Source organism: Vigna umbellata, chromosome 1, assembly GCF_029865625.1.
Source record: "Vigna umbellata cultivar VRB3 chromosome 1, Vumbellata_1.0, whole genome shotgun sequence".
NCBI lineage: Eukaryota > Viridiplantae > Streptophyta > Magnoliopsida > Fabales > Fabaceae > Vigna > Vigna umbellata.
This window is the reverse complement of record NC_142165.1, coordinates 40,510,080-40,528,368: the sequence shown is the minus strand read 5'-3', so window position 1 is coordinate 40,528,368 and position 18,289 is coordinate 40,510,080. Positions and strand designations below refer to the sequence as shown.

Sequence of the window (18,289 nt, the reverse complement as noted above, 5' to 3'; positions counted from 1 at the left end):
TATTTGTCTCAGATTAATAACACCTCCAAGAATTAACAGGAACGGTAGTAATGATACCGATAGAAGTTCCATGAAGGAAATTTGTGTTTAATCCAGGGAATAAAGTTTATCTTGAAGGCATAGAATATCATAACGGAACAATTATCTTGAAATTCATCACCATATAAAACAGAACTTAATATTGAACAATAAGTATTTTGGGTTCATGGAACAGCAATATATACACATATATCCTTTGAATTATATGAACAAAGAAGGTAAATAAACTATATACCATACCATAGCAACTGTTTTCTGAGGTGTTCTGTAAAGCTGCCAACCAGCCATCTTGGGCCCAGCACCAGAAAAACCACCTAGTCTTTCTTGGGGCCGATGAAAAAGCGATAAAGAATTATCAGCTGCTCCAATCCCTAACCAGTGCTCCCCAGCATTGACCGATAATATGGCAGCATTGTGAATTGTTACATTTTTTGCACAACGTATGCCTCCTGTACAGCCAATTAGTATGTTAGTAGGAAATCTCAGATGCCGTCTGACTTTGCAGAGAAGATTAGCATGGTATGATACCAACTCTGAAACATTTTGCTTTAACTTGTGCTAATATTCAGACACCACATACGTGGAGCAGAAATACAATGGCAGAATTAAACAATGAGACATTTAGTTTAATGAATGTTTGCAGAGGAAGCTACTCCAAGGAAAACTCTGACATGGTGGTGCTTCTTCGGCAATGGCAACTTTCAATAGTTTGTATTTACCCAAATCAAACAGAAGTTAAATGTCAAGAATGAAAATACATCGTAAAAATGAAGGGACTGCCATACCATCATCGTTTTCCCAAAAACGTAGCAGGCCATCAGTGGAACCTGAAATTAAATTTAACATTTTAGTAAGAACTTCTGCATAAAAGTTCAAGAAAAAATTGGGTAAGACGCACCTGTAATTATTCCTCTGTCTAAAGAGGAATATTCAACACATAATATTGGCCCTGCATGGCAAGCTAAGACAGCATCACAGGTTCCTCGGTTAACAGACCACATTCTTGCCGTCCAATCATCACTACCGGTAATCACAGTGTCACCAACCATTCTTATAGACCTGCATTTTTTTTTTGTGTATAGGGTCATGAATTTAATTTGTAAAAAATATAGTAGTAGAATAGTAGGAATGCGTGTTTCTCTTGTTTACCGTATCCATTGTGTGTGTCCTGAAAGTTTATGCATCTGCCTACTAGCACGGATGTCCCATATGTTAGCAACCCTGCAGTGGAAGCAGCAGGTCAAGCATTACATAAACAATGTATGGCAAATGACTGAATTGCACAAGGAAATCCTGGACTCCAACATTGTTTTTTTTAACATACACGTCTCTTCCACCAGCAGCCAACACTCCCACATTGTCATCATATTCCATGCATAGAACAGCACTAGAGCAACGACCAACAGTTGCAACACATCTATCAGTTCTTACATCCCACATCTTCACAGTGCCATCATGGGATGCAGTTAACACCCGTTCACCTGAGAGCGTGCGCACACAGCTGACCTATATGATTGGTTGGTTGTCTGAATTAAGTTTCAACGCTCCATTTTGTATATCAATAAATAATTTACATAACATATACTGTCTGTAGTAGAACAAACTAAAATAATTTTAAATAAAAATACCGGTCCATCATGGCCATTAAGCTCTTCTAGTAGTTGAGTTGTTTGCTTATCCCACACCAAAACAGAATGATCATCAGATCCTGACACCACCTTCCCCCTGTCTGAACTTATGGCCCGGACAGTTCTACATTTAAAGACAGAAGGAACGGTGAACATTGTCACTACTTCAAAAGAAGTCGACAAAGTACACATGAAATTTAACAAGTGAGAGAGAACCTAGCATGGCCTTGTAAAGTTGCCCTGAGTTCAGAACCACGAAGACTAGGATCCCATATCTTAACCTGAAATTTGCACATGCCCAGCATATCAACTCTTCCATTTGGAAGGCAATGAAACATCTTGTCAACAAGTAATTCTATATTTCCACATCATAAATATTGAAACTTACTGAGCAATCTGTGCTTCCACTAATAAAGAAACCAGCATCCTCACGGTCACCCACCAAATCCCACACTTCTCTTTTCGTAACACAATGGAGAGCAGTAATTGCACCATTATGACCCCTAAGTGTGCGAACATTGGTTTGAAGCTTTTTTTGGCCACCACTCAACAGATCTTGTTTGCGAGGTGTCCCATTATCATTTGAAGCTAGAACTATTAAGTGGTAGAGCAAAGTGATTCTAACATCTTATTCAAGAATTAAAACTTTATGATAGTGGCAGTTCGTTAAGTACCAGAGTTGCTTCCATCAGACGTCCATTTACGAACACGACTAAATGAGCTGGATCTAATTGTTGGATTTCTGGTAAACATACTCTGCACCCAGCTTCTACCAACACCTGTTGCCTCAGTGGGTTGTTGGTTCTCATCTTTCACGTCTTTAGGATGTGGGGATGTTATTCCAAGTGATAACACAGACTGTGCCTTTGCTGAGGAGATTCCCCAGTATCCATTACGTAATTGCTGGATATGAGATAAGAACCCTCTGATTTTTATCTGAATCAATCATATAAGGAATAATTCATTACCTGAGCTCAAATTTTCAAACACATAAAATCTAGACAAATATATAAAATACAAACAAAGGAAAGAATTCACTCAAATTGGGGAGGGGGTAGATGGCAATTTCTTTGTGAAAGTCTACATTATCAAATATACAACAAACAATTTTATTGGATTTTTTCATACAACACTAATCTCCCATGACTATCGTAAAAAATTCTCAACCCACTTAAAAACAATAACAAGGGTGGTTTTTCGTATGATATGAAAGCAAACAGTTTGCTTTCATCTATTCTGTATGCCTCAACATAAGTCAATGTAATTTACTCCAGTTTAGTTCATAAAGTTTTTCTATGGTCTCAACACCCTGTAGCATGAATGTCTCACTTTTAAGATAAAAAGATTTAAAATTTCCTGAAGCCTGTTATCTGTCTCTACTCCTTTCTTAAATATCACTTTAACATTTCCAAAATTATAGTGTCTTGTAATTTCATCACTTGGACTGTTCCAAACACCCAAATATCATCAACTTACAAATTGCTTGGATCCAATGCTGTTCCTTTCTGCAATTGTTTCAATCATGTACCAAGCATCGTTATCAGGAAGTCCCAGTCCAGCCTTTCATCACGCAGGGAAAAGAGGCTCAGTATTAAAAGCACCAAAAGACTTTAATGAAATTACAAAAGGTAACAAGGAAATTCAAGCACATAAATAGCCAAAACAATACCATGTGTGATGTCAACACAACAAGCTGAGCTGTCACCAAAGATGCATAGTTGGCAGACCTGGCAAAAAATGCAAATCCATAAACACCTACTTGCACAACATTAGTTTTGTTGCAATCATTGATGCTATTGTAGTATAATATCTTTGATATTATTAAGCTAAATAAACATCAATTTATATCTTAAATAAATATTTATTCACTTTCCTCCTTTAAGTTTGTTTTTGCAGCATTGTTATGGTGTTAATAAGTTGTTGTCGCTACAAGACTGAAGACTGCACTAGTAGGAGCAACTCCTTGTCATGGGAAACTTTGAAAGATTGGGGTAATCTAAAGTTGCACATGCCTCCATGTTTTCCCCCATGGCATGTTATCATATGAATGCAGCCCTTAGACGGCTTGGAGAATCCTCTCTTTGCAAGTTGATTTTGAATTAAGTTACAGTTTATGCCCAAGTTATACAAGTTGTAAATGAAGCCTACAAAATTATCCCTTAATGTATAGTCTCTTCTTGATCCTAACAATCTTTCCAGTGTCTTCTTATATCTCTAAATCAATACAATGTACAACACACACTATTCATGACAAAATTAAAAAGGTCACAACTCATATAAGTGCCTTGATGTAATCCTATCCTTATAAGGAAGTCCTTTTCTCGTCTCTTTAAGAGTTATCATACTAACAAAAGCTACCCTAGCAAAAAGATATTAGGTGGATAAAAGAAAATAGCTATTAGCACCAAAAAGATACCATAGGGTAGATGTTAGAGAGTGGAGAGTGTATGAGAGGAGGAGAAAGCATTAATTACCTAACTGCCTAACTGTTTAGAAGTTAGGTAAGGCGGGAAGGGGAACTGTGTATAAAGGGTTGAGTTCGGTTTTGTAAAGGGGTTATTGAGTATCTTTCATTTGTTAGTTGCAAGACACATTTCCCTAGGACGGGGATTAGGCTCCCTAGTTACGAGTTGTACATGTTTTCCTGAGAATTGAATACAGATACTATTCTTTTTCCTGAGTGTACCATTGATTGTTGTGTGAGTGTTGTTTTTGAGTAGGTTTCTTTCCAAGAAACCTAACAATTGGTCTAACCTGCCGGATCCAATTGGGCGTGAAGATCAGAATGGAGGGCGAGAAAGAAGGGGAACGCCTTGAAGGGCCACCCAGTTGGCGGAGAAGGGTGGAGTTACCCATTTTCGAAGGACATGACCCACTGAATTGGATAAACCGGGCGGAGAAGTTTTTTGAGATCCAGAGGGTGACAGAATCGGAGAAGGTCGAATTGGCGTATATCAGCATGGAGGGAAGTGCAGGGTATTGGTTCAAATTCTAGAAAGAAAAGGCTAGGAACCGATCTTGGGAGGGCTTGAAAGAGGCTATGGTTATCAGGTTTGGAGGCAGGAATCGGGGCGGAATTTTTGAGAGATTGGCAACGATAAAGCACATTGGAACAGTGGAGGAATATGTGCAAGATTTCGAGGTGTTGGTGGGACAAACCAAGGCGCTTTTGGACGAACAACTGTTGGGTTATTTTCTGGCTGGGTTAAGGGAGGAGCTTCTGTGCCAAATAAGACCCCACGATCTTCAAGAACTGATAGCAGCAATGAGGATCGCGCGCGATATTGAAGACGCACAACACGGGTCGAGGGCGAGTGGCTGGACAACGACCAAGAATACTCCTTCTTGGGGCGTTTGACGGGAGGAGGAGGCATGGTGACGAGAACTGAGCAGATTAGAAGCAACCCCGAGAGGATAGGTGCGACGGAGAGTGTGGGGTCGGTGAGGAGGGAAGGAAACGTGGGAAGCGGTGCGTCGAGGGGCAGAAACACGATGGACAATGATAATAGGGGGCGAAACTCGAGAAATTTGCCTTACCCAGAATTCTTGAAGCGAAGGGAGGAAGGGCGTTGTTTTAGGTGTGGGGGCCCTTTCAGACCCGAACACCATTGCCCAGAGAGGAGCTTACGAGTAGTGATACTGGTAGAGGACGAAGAGGAGGATGTTGAAGAGGAGGTGGTCGAGGTTAAACAAAAACTGATGGAATTATCAGTCTTTTCGGCCGAAGGGCTCACCCAACCAAAGACAATGAAGCTGCAGGAGAGAGTTAGGAAGAAGACCGTGCTGATACTCATAGACAGTGGCGCCAGCCACAATTTCATTAGCAGGGGATTAGTGGAGGAATTGAATTTAGGCCAGGAAGACACTCTCCCATACCAGGTGAGCCTGGGGGATGGGCAGAAGAAAAGAATGAGTGGGTGTTCTTGGGGGTGGAATGGTTGGCTAAGTCAGGGGAAGTCACTTTGAACTGGGGCGAGTTGACTATGTCGTTCAAACAAGGAGGGAAGAAGGTGGTTATTAAAGGGGATCCCACTTTGGCGAAGAGGCTGGTGGAACCCGAGGCACTACTGAAAATGAAGGAGGTGGAAACATGGGCCCTGATATGGAGTCTGGAGCAGATGGAACAGGGGCAAGTGGAAGGAGGAGAACAGGGGCTAACTGGGAAGCAAAAGGGGAACTGAAGCAAATCTTAGAGCTTCATTCAGAGGTCTTTTGTGAGCCCAAGGGATTACCGCCTGACCGGGACAAGGTGCACCAGATAACGTTGAAAGAAGGAACATATCCTATGAATGTTAGACCATATAGGTATCCTTATTTGATGAAAGGGGAAATTGAGAGGCAAGTGGCGGAAATGCTGACGACAGGAATCATTAGGCCGAGTACTAGTCCTTACTTTAGTCCAGGTATATTGATAAAGAAAAAAGATGCAAGTTGGAGGTTCTGTGTGGACTACTATTCCAGATAAGTTTCCCATTCGGTCATAAAGGAATTATTGGATGAGTTAAGGGGGGCTAAGTATTTTTCGAAAGTAGATTTGAAGGCGGGGTACCATCAAATTAGGATGGGAGATGGAGACATACACAAAACAGCATTTCGAACTCACCAAGGCCATTATGAGTTCTTGGTGATGCCCTTTGGCCTAACCAATGCCCCGACAACATTCCAGAGTGTCATGAACTGCTTACTGCAACCATTCATGAGGAGGTTTGTGTTGGTGTTTTTTAATGACATCCTCATTTACAGTCAGAATTGAGAAGATCATGTAAAGCATGTGAGTCAGATTTTGAGTGTTTTGGGAAAGAACAACTAGGTAGCCAATAAGAAGAAATGTGAGTTTGGCAGGGAAGAGATCAGATATCTAGGCCATTTAATATCAGGGAAGGGTGTGGAAATGGACCAAGAGAAAGTCAGGGCAGTCATGGAATGGGAGGAGCCCAAGACTCTTAAGGCGCTGAGAGGATTTCTAGGCCTTACGGGTTACTACCGACGTTTTGTGAGAGACTTTGGAAAAATAGCTAAACCCTTGACATATTTGTTAAAAAAGGGTCAATTTGCATGGTCAGATAGAGCTAGGGAGGCGATGGACAGATTGAAGGAGTTTATTACCACTGCTCCAGTGCTCACTTTGCCTGACTTTGAGCAGCCCTTTCATATCGAATGTGATGCTTCCGGGGGAGGAGTAGGGGTAGTCCTTACTCAAGGGAAGAGGCCCATTGCTCTTTTTCAGTAGAGCTTTTTCAGAGGGATCGTTAAATAAGTCCATCTAATGAAAGGAGCTCATGGCATTAATCATGGCGATACAACATTGGAGGCCATATCTTCTGGGACAAAAATTCTATGTTCATACTGATCAAAGAAGTCTCAAGTACTTATTGGAACAAAGGATAACTACCCAAAATCAGCAAAACTGGATAGCTAAGTTACGGGGTATGATTTCGAGATTCAGTATAAATCTAGGGCCACCAATCGAGTTGCTGATGCTTTATCCAGAAGGAGGGAAGATAGGAGGAGGAGGGGAAAGAATTAAGGGTGGTGGCGCGCCCCTATTGGCAGGATTTTGAAGAAGTGTTGAGAGAAGTAGAGGAGGATGAAGCTTTGGTAAAGATCAGGGAAGATATTAGAAAAGATCCTGATACCCACCTAGCTTACACTCTAGAGCATGACCGTCTGCATCATAAAGGAAGGCTAGTATTATCTGCGAAGTCAGCATGGATACCAAAGATCTTAGCTGAGTTTCATATGACCAACACAGGAGGGCACTCAGGGGTTTACCGCACCTATCGTAGAGTTGCCCAGTCACTCTTTTGGATAGGGATGAAGAAGGCGGTTACTGACTTTGTGGCTAGATGTTTGATATGCCAACAACACAAGTATTTGGCAACCTCTCCCCAAGGGTTGTTACAACCCTTATCCATACCTCACGCTGTTTGGGAAGAATAGAGTATGGATTTCATAGTAAAGTTGCCCAAATCACAGGGGTATGATGCGGTATTGGTAGTGGTGGACCGCCTCAGTAAGTATGGGCAGTTCTTACCATTGAAGCATCCTTATACACGCAATTGCAGAATTGTTTGTAAAGGAGGTAATAAGGTTGCATGGGGTGCCAATATCCATTGTTAGTGACCGAGATCCACTCTTCTTGAGTGTTTTTTGGAAGGAAATCTTAAGATACAGGGAACGCAGTTGAAAATGAGCACTGCTTATCATCTTGAATCAGGTGGGCAGACTGAAGTGCTAAATAGAATACTGGAAGGATACCTGAGATGCTTTTGTTTTGAGCAACCAAAAAGCTGAAGTACAGTACTTCCTTGGGCTGAGTATTGGTACAATACTGGCTATCAAAGTGCAGCGAAGTGTACTCCTTTCGAGACGGTGTATGGTAGAGCCCCCCTCCTTAAGGAGGTTCTGACATGGGGAAACATCAGTAGCATAGGAGTTACAAACGCGTGATGAAGCTTTGCAGCAGCTAAGGTTCCATTTAACCCGAGCCCATGACATGATGGCAAAGTATGCTAATAGAAGAAGAAGATCAGGAGATATTAAGATTGATGACTGGGTCTATCTAAAAATCAGACCGCATAGGCATACTTCTATGCCTTCGAGGCTGCATCCCAAATTGGCAACAAGGTATTTTGGACCCTTTAAAGTTCTACAGCAAGTAGGGGAGGTTGCTTTCAAACTTCAATTACCGGAAACAACCAGGATCCATCCAGTGTTCCATGTGTCCTAGTTGAAAAAGGCAGTGGGTATTAGGAATGTTGAAAAGGAACTACCACCAGATCTTCAAGCAGAGGGACCAACCTTTTGGCCCCTTCGTATCTTGGATAGGAGACAGATGCAACTAGGGGAGGATGTGGTGCAGCAGATACTGGTGGAATGGTAGGAAGGAGGAAGAGATGGGGCAACATGGGAAGCTGTTTCAATGATCCAAGATCAATATCCAGATTTCAACCTTGAGGGCAAGGTTGCACATCCAGCAGCGGGTAATGTTAGAGAGTGAAGTGTGTATGTGTTAGACCGTTATTAGTCTATGAGAGAAGAAAGAAACATAGTTAGTTGGTCTAACTGTTTGGGCAGTTAGAGGGCGCGGGGAAAAGCTTTTGAACTTGTATAAATAGTTGTGATTAGTTTGGGGAGGGATGATTTTGTTGATCAGGACTCATTGTCCTGAGGGGGAGAGGTTAAGCTCTCTGTATTCTTGCTGTTGATTGAAAGTGAATAAAAGAAGCATTTCTTTGTCAGAGAGTGTGTTTGCAGAGTAAGGAGTGAGTTTTTCCTAGGTTCTTGGATAAAGAACCTAACATTTGGTCCGACCTGCCGGATTCGAAAGAAAGAGAGAATCAGTGATGGACGGACAGTCATCGGAGGATAGGGTGGATAACCTGGAGATAACGGTGGAAGGAATTAAAGAGGAAACGGCGGCGATAAGGCGAGACATTCAACAGATGATGAGGATGATGAGCGGAGGCCCGAATAATCACGGAGGAGGGTCGGAAAAGGGAAGTACGTTCGTGAATGCCAATCACGAGCATAGCGACAGTAGGGGAGTGCATCAGAATTGGAGGAAGAGGGTGGAATTACCTGGGTTTGATGGGCAAGAGCCGCACAGTTGGATCAATCGGGCAGAGCGCTTTTTCGATATTCAGACAGTGGCAGATGATGATAAAGCTGAACTCGCATATATCAGCATGGAGGGTAGTGCAAGCTACTGGTTCAAGATTTGGAAAGACAAGGCCAAGAATCGATCGTGGACGGGATTAAAGGCATCACTGATTAATCGATTTGGAGGAGGGTTTCGGGGCACGGTGTACGAACAATTAGCAACTTTACGTCAAAAAGGTTCGGTGGAGGAATTCGCCAGGAATTTTGAGGTATTGCTGGGGCAGACGCAAGGATTAACGGAGGAGTTGACACTAGGATTTTTTTTGGCGGGATTGAAGGAAGAGGTCAAGGGCCAAGTACGCATCCAGGCCCCCAAGGAAATTGAGGAGGCGATCAGGGTTGCGAGAGATGTGGAGGACGCTATGGTACGAACGCGAGGAGGAGGTTGGAATGGCGTAAAAATGAGTGGGGGAGGATCGCGACCCACAACGACAGTGATTCGCGGAGAAATGGAGCGACCTACCGTTAATAGATCGGGAGGAGTGGAGGGAGTGTGGCGAATCGAAGAGAAGGGCCGTTGCCGGCAACGGGCCAGAGAGGCGGAAATGCTGGGGGTGGCGATAATCGGGGGAGAATGGTTCGAAACTTGCCCTATCCGGAGTTCTTGAAAAGACGAGAGGAGGGACGATGTTTCCGGTGCGGCGGCCCCTTCGCTCCAGGACATCGCTGCTCGGAGAAAAGTTTGAGAGTACTCTTGTTGGCAGAAGACGAGGAGGATGTGGTTATCGAAGGTGAATCTCCGGAGGGGGATTGCATGGAACTGTCGGCGTGCTCGGCGGAAGGGATGACGTCGCCGACAACCATGAAGCTCGCTGGGAGAATCGGAGAGAACCCAGTGATAATTCTCATTGATAGCGGGGCCAGTCATAATTTCGTGAGCCGAAGGGTGGCAGAGGAGATGAGACTTCCGGTGACCGACACAGCGCCATACGCGGTGAGTCTCGGGGACGGACGGAGGAGGATGTCAAGAGGGCGTTGTGAGGGGGTACCGATCAACATGGGGGAAAATAAGGTGGTGGCAAACCTTTACGTCTTCGAGCTGGGTGGAGTAGATGTTATACTGGGAATTGCATGGCTGGCAACGTTGGGGGAGGTGATTATAAATTGGAAGGAGATGTCTATGATATATACCATGGGAGACAAGAGGATTAGAGTGCAGGGGGACCCAGCTTTGGCCCGACAGTTGGTGGAACCCCAGGAACTGAAGAAGGTAGTGGATGCTGACTCATGGTTCCTTGTGTGGGAAGTGGGGCAGCTGAAAAAGCAGAGAGACGACACGTGTCCAGGAGAGCTCACGGGGGAACAGCAGACCGAATTGAAGGCTGTGTTACAGGCCCACTGCGGGGTGTTTAAGGAGCGAGAAGGCTTGCCTCTGAGACGTGATTTGGAGCATCGGATTGTCCTTAAGAAGGGTGAGGATCCCGTCAACGTGAGGCCATACAAATATTCTTATTTTGTGAAGGAGGAGATAGAGAAGCAAGTGGCAGATATGTTGAAGGTGGGAATTATTCGTCCCAGCAGAAGCCCATACTCCAGTCCAGTCATTCTAGTGAAAAAGAAGAATGGTAGCTGGCGATTCTGCATCGATTACCGAGCACTTAACAAGGCAACTGCCCCTGATCAGTACCCCATTCCTGTGATAGAGGAGTTGTTGGACGAGCTGCATGGCGCCAAATACTTTTCTAAGATAGATTTGAAGGTCGGGTATCATCAAATCCGAATGGGAGAGGAAGATATCCCGAAAACGGCGTTCCGCACCCATCAGGGTCACTTCGAATTTTTGGTGATGCCCTTCGGGCTCACCAACGCCCCAGCAACTTTCCAGAACGCCATGAACAACCTGCTGCAGCCCTTCCTCAGGCGATTTGTACTAGTTTTTTTCGATGATATCCTCGTGTATAGTCGGACATGGGGAGATCACCTTGAACAGCTGGGCTCGGTGTTGCAGTTACTGGGACAACAGAAGTGGGTAGCCAACCAAAGTAAATGCGAGTTCGGGAAGCAACAAATTGGCTACTTAGGACACGTAATATCGGAAAGAGGAGTGGAGATGGACACGGAGAAGGTGCAGGCGGTGTTAGGGTGGGGAGAACCAAGGAATTTAAAGGCTTTGAGGGGGTTTCTAGGCCTCACGGGTTATTATCGCCGATTTGTGAAGGGATATGGGAGGATGGCCAAACCTCTGACAGACTTGCTAAAAAAGGGGAGTTTTGAGTGGTCACCAGCCGCACAGACAGCCATGGAGAATTTGAAAACAACCATAACCACGGCACCAGTTTTGACTCTTCCAGATTTTAACCAAGAGTTTCATCTGGAATGTGATGCCTCAGGAATAGGTGTGGGAGCAGTACTCATGCAGAATAAAAAACCTATTGCTTTCTTCAGTAAAGCGTTATCGGTGGGATCTTTGAGTAAGTCAGTATATGAAAAGGAACTTATGGCTTTGGTAATGGCCATTCAACACTGGAGGCCCTACTTATTGGGACGGCGGTTTGTGGTATATACCGATCAACGCAGTTTGAAATACCTGGTGGAACAACGAATCACAACCCACAGCCAGCAGAATTGGATAGCTAAGCTCATGGGTTATGATTTTGACATCGTATACAAGGTGGGAAGCTCAAACAAAGTGGCTGATGCCCTCTCAAGGAAAGGGGAAGAAGTTACGGAGGATATGGAGTTGCAAGCCATCTCACGGCCTTATTGGTATGATTTCAGTGAGGTGTTAAAAGAAGTTGTGGAAGATGAAGCACTACAAAAGGTGGTTCAGGAGATTAAGGAGGACCCAAATAGTCACACCCCATATACTCTGGAGAATGGACGACTCCATTATAGAGGAAGGTTGGTGCTATCCACTACATCTAGTTGGATTCCCAAATTATTGGCCGAATTCCATGTGACCAGCACAGGCGGACATTCAGATGTGTTCAGGACGTATAGGAGGCTGGCGCAGTCCTTATACTGGGGGAATGAAGAAAACAGTGACAGACTTCGTTGCTAGATGCGTAATATGCCAGCAACATAAATATATGGCAGCATCACCGCAGGGTCTACTTCAACCTCTGCCTATCCCTCAGGCAGTGTGGGAAGAGGTGAGCATCGATTTCATTGTCAAATTACCAAAATCTCACAATTACGATGCAATTTTAGTGGTGGTGGACAGATTGAGTAAGTATGGACATTTTATGGCATTAAAACATCCCTATTCAGCAAGAACAGTGGCAGAGGTTTTTGTTCAAGAGGTGGTTAGATTGCACGGGATTTCGGTGTCGATTGTGAGCGACAGGGACCCCCTGTTCCTTAGTACATTCTGGAAAGAATTGTTTAAGATGCAAGGAACACAATTGAAGATGAGTACGGCATATCATCCAGAGACTGATGGACAAACGGAGGTTTTGAACCGCATTGTAGAAGGATATTTGAGGTGTTTCTGCTCTGAGCAGCCCAAAAACTGGAGAATGATGTTACCATGGGCTGAATACTGGTACAACACCAGTTACCAGGGCGCTGCCAAGTGCTCTCCCTTCGAGATTGTTTATGGCAGGGCACCCCCATCATTGAGCAGGTTTATTCCGGGGGAGACAGCGGTGGAAACAGTGGCTCAGGACTTAATAACCCGAGATGAGGCTCTGCGACAATTAAAATTCCATTTAAGCAGGGCACAGGATATGATGGTGGGCCAGGCAAATAAAAAAAGGAGAGAGGTAGACATTCAAGTGGGGGATTGGGTCTACTTAAAAATCAGACCGCAAGGCAATCGTCTATGCCTGTAAGATTACATCCAAAACTTGCAGCTAGGTACTATGGACCATTCCAGGTGATTCAGCAAATTGGGAAGGTCGCCTATCGTTTACAGTTACCGGAAACAGCCAAGATACACCCTGTTTTTCATGTTTCCCAGTTAAAAAAGGCGGTGGGAGAGAAAAAAATAGAAGGGGAGCTGCCTGCAGAGTTACAGGCGGATGGACCCAGCTATTGGCCAGTGGAAGTCCTAGAAAGGAGAACCAGACAGCAGGGTGGTGAGCCTATACACCAAGTATTAGTGCAGTGGCATGAAGGAGGAAGAGATGGAGCAACTTGGGAAGACGTGGAAACGATGCAGGACCAATATCCAGAATATCCAGAATTCAACCTTGGGGACAAGGTTGCTGAAGGAGGGGGGAGTAATGTTAGACCGTTATTAGTCTATGAGAGAAGAAAGAAACATAGTTAGTTGGTCTAACTGTTTGGGCAGTTAGAGGGCGCGGGGAAAAGCTTTTGAACTTGTATAAATAGTTGTGATTAGTTGGGGGAGGGATCTTTTTGGCCTTAGTGATTTTGTTGATTAGGACTCATTGTCCTGAGGGGGAGAGGTTAAGCTCTCTGTATTCTTGCTGTTGATTGAAAGTGAATAAAAGAAGCATTTCTTTGTCAGAGAGTGTGTTTGCAGAGTAAGGAGTGAGTTTTTCCTAGATTCTTGGATAAAGAACCTAACAGTATGAGAGGAGGAGAAAGCATTAATTACCTAACTGCCTAACTGTTTAGCAATTAGGTAAGGCGGGAAGGGGAACTATGTATAAAGGGTTGAGTTCGGTTTTGTAAAGGGGTTGTTGAGTATCTTTCATTTGTTAGTTGCAGGACACATTGTCCTGGGAGGGGGATTAGGCTCCCTAGTTACGAGTTGTACATGTTTTCCTGAGAATTGAATACAAATACTATTCTTTTTCCTGAGTGTTCCATTGATTGTTGTGTGTGAATGTTGTTTTTGAGTAGGTTTCTTTCCAAGAAACCTAACAGTAGAGGGTGAGAATATGTTTATAAAGAGAAAGTGCAGAAAATCAAAGGAAAACTAAATCCAAGAAAACCTAATCCTTACTTGTTTGAAGATTGCTCCATTAAATAGTCAAAATATCCTTCCCAAAATCTGCAGGGGACGTGCATGAACCAAGTTGAACATAAAAAATTCCAGATAATGAAATCATGAAGAAATAATACATGTAATACATACCGTAATTCCTCCCATATAGGTAAAGAGATAAGGTGACGTTGGCAATAGTCTGGCACATTGTTATTATCTTTCTTATACATATCAGATGAAACTTCAAGAGCATCTCTAATCGTCAACAGGTCATTTCTTGATGTTGCTCGATTGATAGCTGTTTTAAGCTGAAATAAACAAATTCAAAAAGAGACAAGAAAGTTAAACTTTTACTCTAAAAGAGAACTTTTACTCAAATAGAAGTTAAGGGAAATATTATATATGTAAAAAATAAGATTTGATCATAGTAATTAGGGAAATTTGTACAAGTGATAATTCTGATTATTCTCCATTATTAGTCATTATTAGATTTTCCTATGAATGATTAAAAATAAAGAATTTATATGTGTTTCAACATACAATTCCCAACAACAGAGAAACTCTCTATATACTATATATGGTGTGTGTATATACACATATATGTAAGTAGAGAGAAAGGACCGAGTTATTCCTAGAAAAACATTCAGAGTTACTCCTTAGTCTCGCCGTTCATTTTCTCTTAATTTAATGCTTCTAACGAGAGGAAATGAACAATAATCTTTCTAAGGTAAGATTACTTTCCCCATTAAAAAGTTGGCTGACATATTTATCAAGTCTTTAAAAAGATCAAGGATCAATTATCTTTACAGCAAATTGGGCACATGTGCCTAATATGCTCCAATTTGAGGGACGGTATTATAATTATAGAAATATTATGCAGATCCTATATAATCAAGAATATCTAGATTATATATGTAATATCATGAACGTTTTTATTTATTCTCATATCACACCTTTACTTGAAGATATCAAATGTCCTCTATTTATTGTATTGATTCTTTTTTCTCAATATAAATAAAATAAAGTATTTATGTTGTCTTAGAAGCACATGGTTTGGACTCAATACCTTTCTTTATCCTATAGTTTAACATGTCCCACAAAACTAACTTCTAAAATGAGGATTGCTCTAGATTTGCAAGCTCTATTTAAATGAGGCTAAACCACCACCCTTGAGGTTGCAGCTGTTAGAATATTTATCTTATTTATCATGATTATATTGTGTCTAGGGTTATCCTATTTATAATGATTATATTGTGTCTAGGTTACCCTATTTATCATGATTATATTGTGTCTGGGGTTACCCTATTTATCATCATTATATTGTGTCTAGGTTACCCTATTTATCATGATTATATTGTGTTTAGGTTACCCTATTTATCATGTATTCTTTATCAAATTATTTTTATAAATAGAAGATTATAAGAGGATCAAAAAAGCCCTTTAGAATTATTTTACAGTTTAATTCTCAAGTGCAGCTAATGCAGGTTAGGAGTGACCACAATTAAGCCAACTCTCCAACAATCCCTCTCACTCCCAAGGCTATTGCCCTAGAGTGTGGCAAATGTAGGTGGCCAACACTGGATCTAGGATAGGCTTAAGTGAGTGTGGGACAAAGCACACACCATACCTTACCCACCATTACCATTTATATTTGTTAAAGTCTCACCAATGCTGGTTCTAAATTGTTTAGTAAAAGTGTTTCTCTTTGTTGACTCTCAAGTCACCACTTAAGTAAACATAGTCACTCCATTACAGAAGGGGAGATAAGAAAAATGAAAGACAAATGTCACCACCACACCCCAAAACACAAAAAAAGAGAGAGAACTCTAAGGGTGTTGGCAAGGGACAGTAGAAGTCTTGGGAGTTGGCTGTTATTATTCATACTTTTTTCTTCAATGTTCACTGCTTCTCACTCTAAAACGGTCAGTTGGTAACCTCTCCCCATGAGATCAATTTATCACTCAGGTTTTGATAAGTTCCTATTTTATATGTCCTAAGAATCTTGATCTTGTTTATGTCTGTTTGGCTGTATTTGTAATGGAAAAATCATTTTTAATGTGCTTTGGTGAAAGAGGCGATTATTTGTCCACTGTGAAGGCACAAATTTTTGTAGCCTCAATATTTCCATGGTGACCAATTGGTTTTTGCAGTGATTCAACAAAACCAATGGTACATTCTGAATGCAAGGTTTTATAGAACTGATTTAAAAGAGTTGGAAATTGGTCCTAGGGAAAACTTTAACCCCTCAAGACTAGTTTCCAAGGTGAGGACTGTCAAAACTTGATAGATCATATTTCCAATCAATGTGAAACTAACCATCACACTTAAAGCTGCAATTAAGGTTGCTGCCAAAGGTTGCAACTAAGACAGCTTACAGGGTAATAAAGGCAGCTTTCCAAGTGGTCCAACTCAATACACTATATCTTTGTGGGAGATAACCTTATATCATGGAAGAGTAAAAAGCAAAATGTTGTTGCCACACTGAGTCGGTAGAATATCAGGCAACAGGTTGGTTATGTTAATCGAGAAGGTTGGTATGCCAGTCACCTCAAGTTTGCTTGGCAGCATATCAAGATTGCTACACCAGCAAATGTCACTTGTAGATTCAATAAATTCAAAATATATCTTCTCAACAAGTGTAAACACATGGCAGATTAAAAAGTTAAATACAAAAATGAATAACATCTTTTACCAATTCTTTCACTGCAATAAACTGTTCTTCAGTGAGATGACAGTCCCAACCCTGGTAAAAAGATCCAGCATAAGATTTAATGTACCAGATTCCAGAATTATAAATAACTATCAGTGTGGGCTAAATAAAGCTTCTAACCGAATGTATATGCTCCCTTATACATTCAACAAATCCACTACCACCAATCCCTTCTGCATCAGATTCAATCAAAGCTGCAAAACCAACCACACAATCACTTTTTGGCAGGCTCTCCAGATGTCCAATAGTCATTTGTCTGTCAACAAACAACATATTCTCTCTACAAGTATTAACAAGAAATAGATGTGTCATAACATAATACCAAGTATTGTTCCATATTCAAAAGATGAGAGAGGATCATCTGTCGCTCCCAGTTTAAGAAGCCGCAGCCATAAACCCTGTGTTATGCAAAAGACAATGAAGAGAAATAGAATGCCCTTTTTTTATGACATGATAGAATTAAAACAAAATATAAATGGTACAAAATAGAAATGAACATCATATATGAAGCATTACCCAACAAGCCCCCTCCTCTCCCACCCCATTGTGAGCTAGAGATAGCAGATAGGGGCACAATTCACAGTCCGTAGGATTGCGTACAAACACTTACTCACCCCCAACTATATAACTGGATTTCTAAGTAATAGCTGGTATTACAAATAATTAGGTACTTATCTATTTACTCTTGTATAGCAGCTTCCTTTTATTTCCATTATCAGAACACACACAAAGGAATGAATATAAAAGGATCAAAGAGGCTACCTGCAGCTTAACCTTAATATCTAGCACCATGCGGTCCCTTTCAGCCTGAAACAAATAAATCAATAATTTTAGGAACCACTTAAATCTGTATGTTAACACACAAGAAGCAGTAATGTCCTATTGGTTTTAACTTACAGCTCTCTCAAGTGGACTAAGAGTATCTGCTAAAGGATCCTTACTGGTCAACACAGAAAGGAATAGTAAGATAGAGAAAAAAGCAGAGAAAGAAGAAAAGCTAAACCATACAAGCAAGCCTGACAATCAGTTTATTCAATATAAATAGATATATAAAATAAAGCAGAAAGTATTGCATGTCAAAACCAAATTCCATCCCACCCAATTACCAAATAACAATATGCATCACCACTCACCACATTAGTCCTTCACAAAATTCTTGGAACTAAATTAGCCTTTCAAAGATTTAAATCAACACTCATCTTATTAGCCCATCAAAATTGTCACCCAAAACAATTGATAACCACATCAATCCCTCACACATAAAAATGACATTATATTTGTTATTAAGAGGGCCTAAAGTGGGGACACAAAATAAAGACTTATTGGAGCTTTTCAAGGACTAATGTGGTGACTATGGCTTTGGAGGACCAAATTGAGGGCTCTAAAATATTTCTAATACATTTGTGAATTTTA

General features: G+C 41.7%; 1 protein-coding gene across 2 annotated transcripts in view; it reads right to left on the bottom strand.

The window, feature by feature from the left end:
- The window catches only part of SCD1 (stomatal cytokinesis defective / SCD1 protein (SCD1)), a 32,585-nt gene that overhangs the window by 689 nt on the left and 13,607 nt on the right, over nucleotides 1-18,289 (bottom strand). The window contains exons 13-30 of one of the 2 annotated variants that reach the window (XM_047319283.2): nucleotides 17,774-17,816; nucleotides 17,639-17,683; nucleotides 17,199-17,274; nucleotides 16,997-17,070; nucleotides 16,859-16,909; nucleotides 14,317-14,474; nucleotides 14,185-14,232; nucleotides 3,337-3,394; nucleotides 3,144-3,227; nucleotides 2,342-2,603; nucleotides 2,056-2,261; nucleotides 1,884-1,948; nucleotides 1,668-1,791; nucleotides 1,364-1,545; nucleotides 1,189-1,260; nucleotides 938-1,098; nucleotides 825-866; nucleotides 280-488 (exon numbers count right to left, since the gene is read on the bottom strand). In XM_047319283.2, the coding sequence (XP_047175239.1) occupies nucleotides 280-488; nucleotides 825-866; nucleotides 938-1,098; nucleotides 1,189-1,260; nucleotides 1,364-1,545; nucleotides 1,668-1,791; nucleotides 1,884-1,948; nucleotides 2,056-2,261; nucleotides 2,342-2,603; nucleotides 3,144-3,227; nucleotides 3,337-3,394; nucleotides 14,185-14,232; nucleotides 14,317-14,474; nucleotides 16,859-16,909; nucleotides 16,997-17,070; nucleotides 17,199-17,274; nucleotides 17,639-17,683; nucleotides 17,774-17,816 (1,960 nt within the window). Of the gene's footprint in view, nucleotides 1-279; nucleotides 489-824; nucleotides 867-937; nucleotides 1,099-1,188; nucleotides 1,261-1,344; nucleotides 1,546-1,667; nucleotides 1,792-1,883; nucleotides 1,949-2,055; nucleotides 2,262-2,341; nucleotides 2,604-3,143; nucleotides 3,228-3,336; nucleotides 3,395-14,184; nucleotides 14,233-14,316; nucleotides 14,475-16,858; nucleotides 16,910-16,996; nucleotides 17,071-17,198; nucleotides 17,275-17,638; nucleotides 17,684-17,773; nucleotides 17,817-18,289 lie in introns of those variants that run through there. The other variant, XR_007029200.2, reaches the window with a different exon arrangement.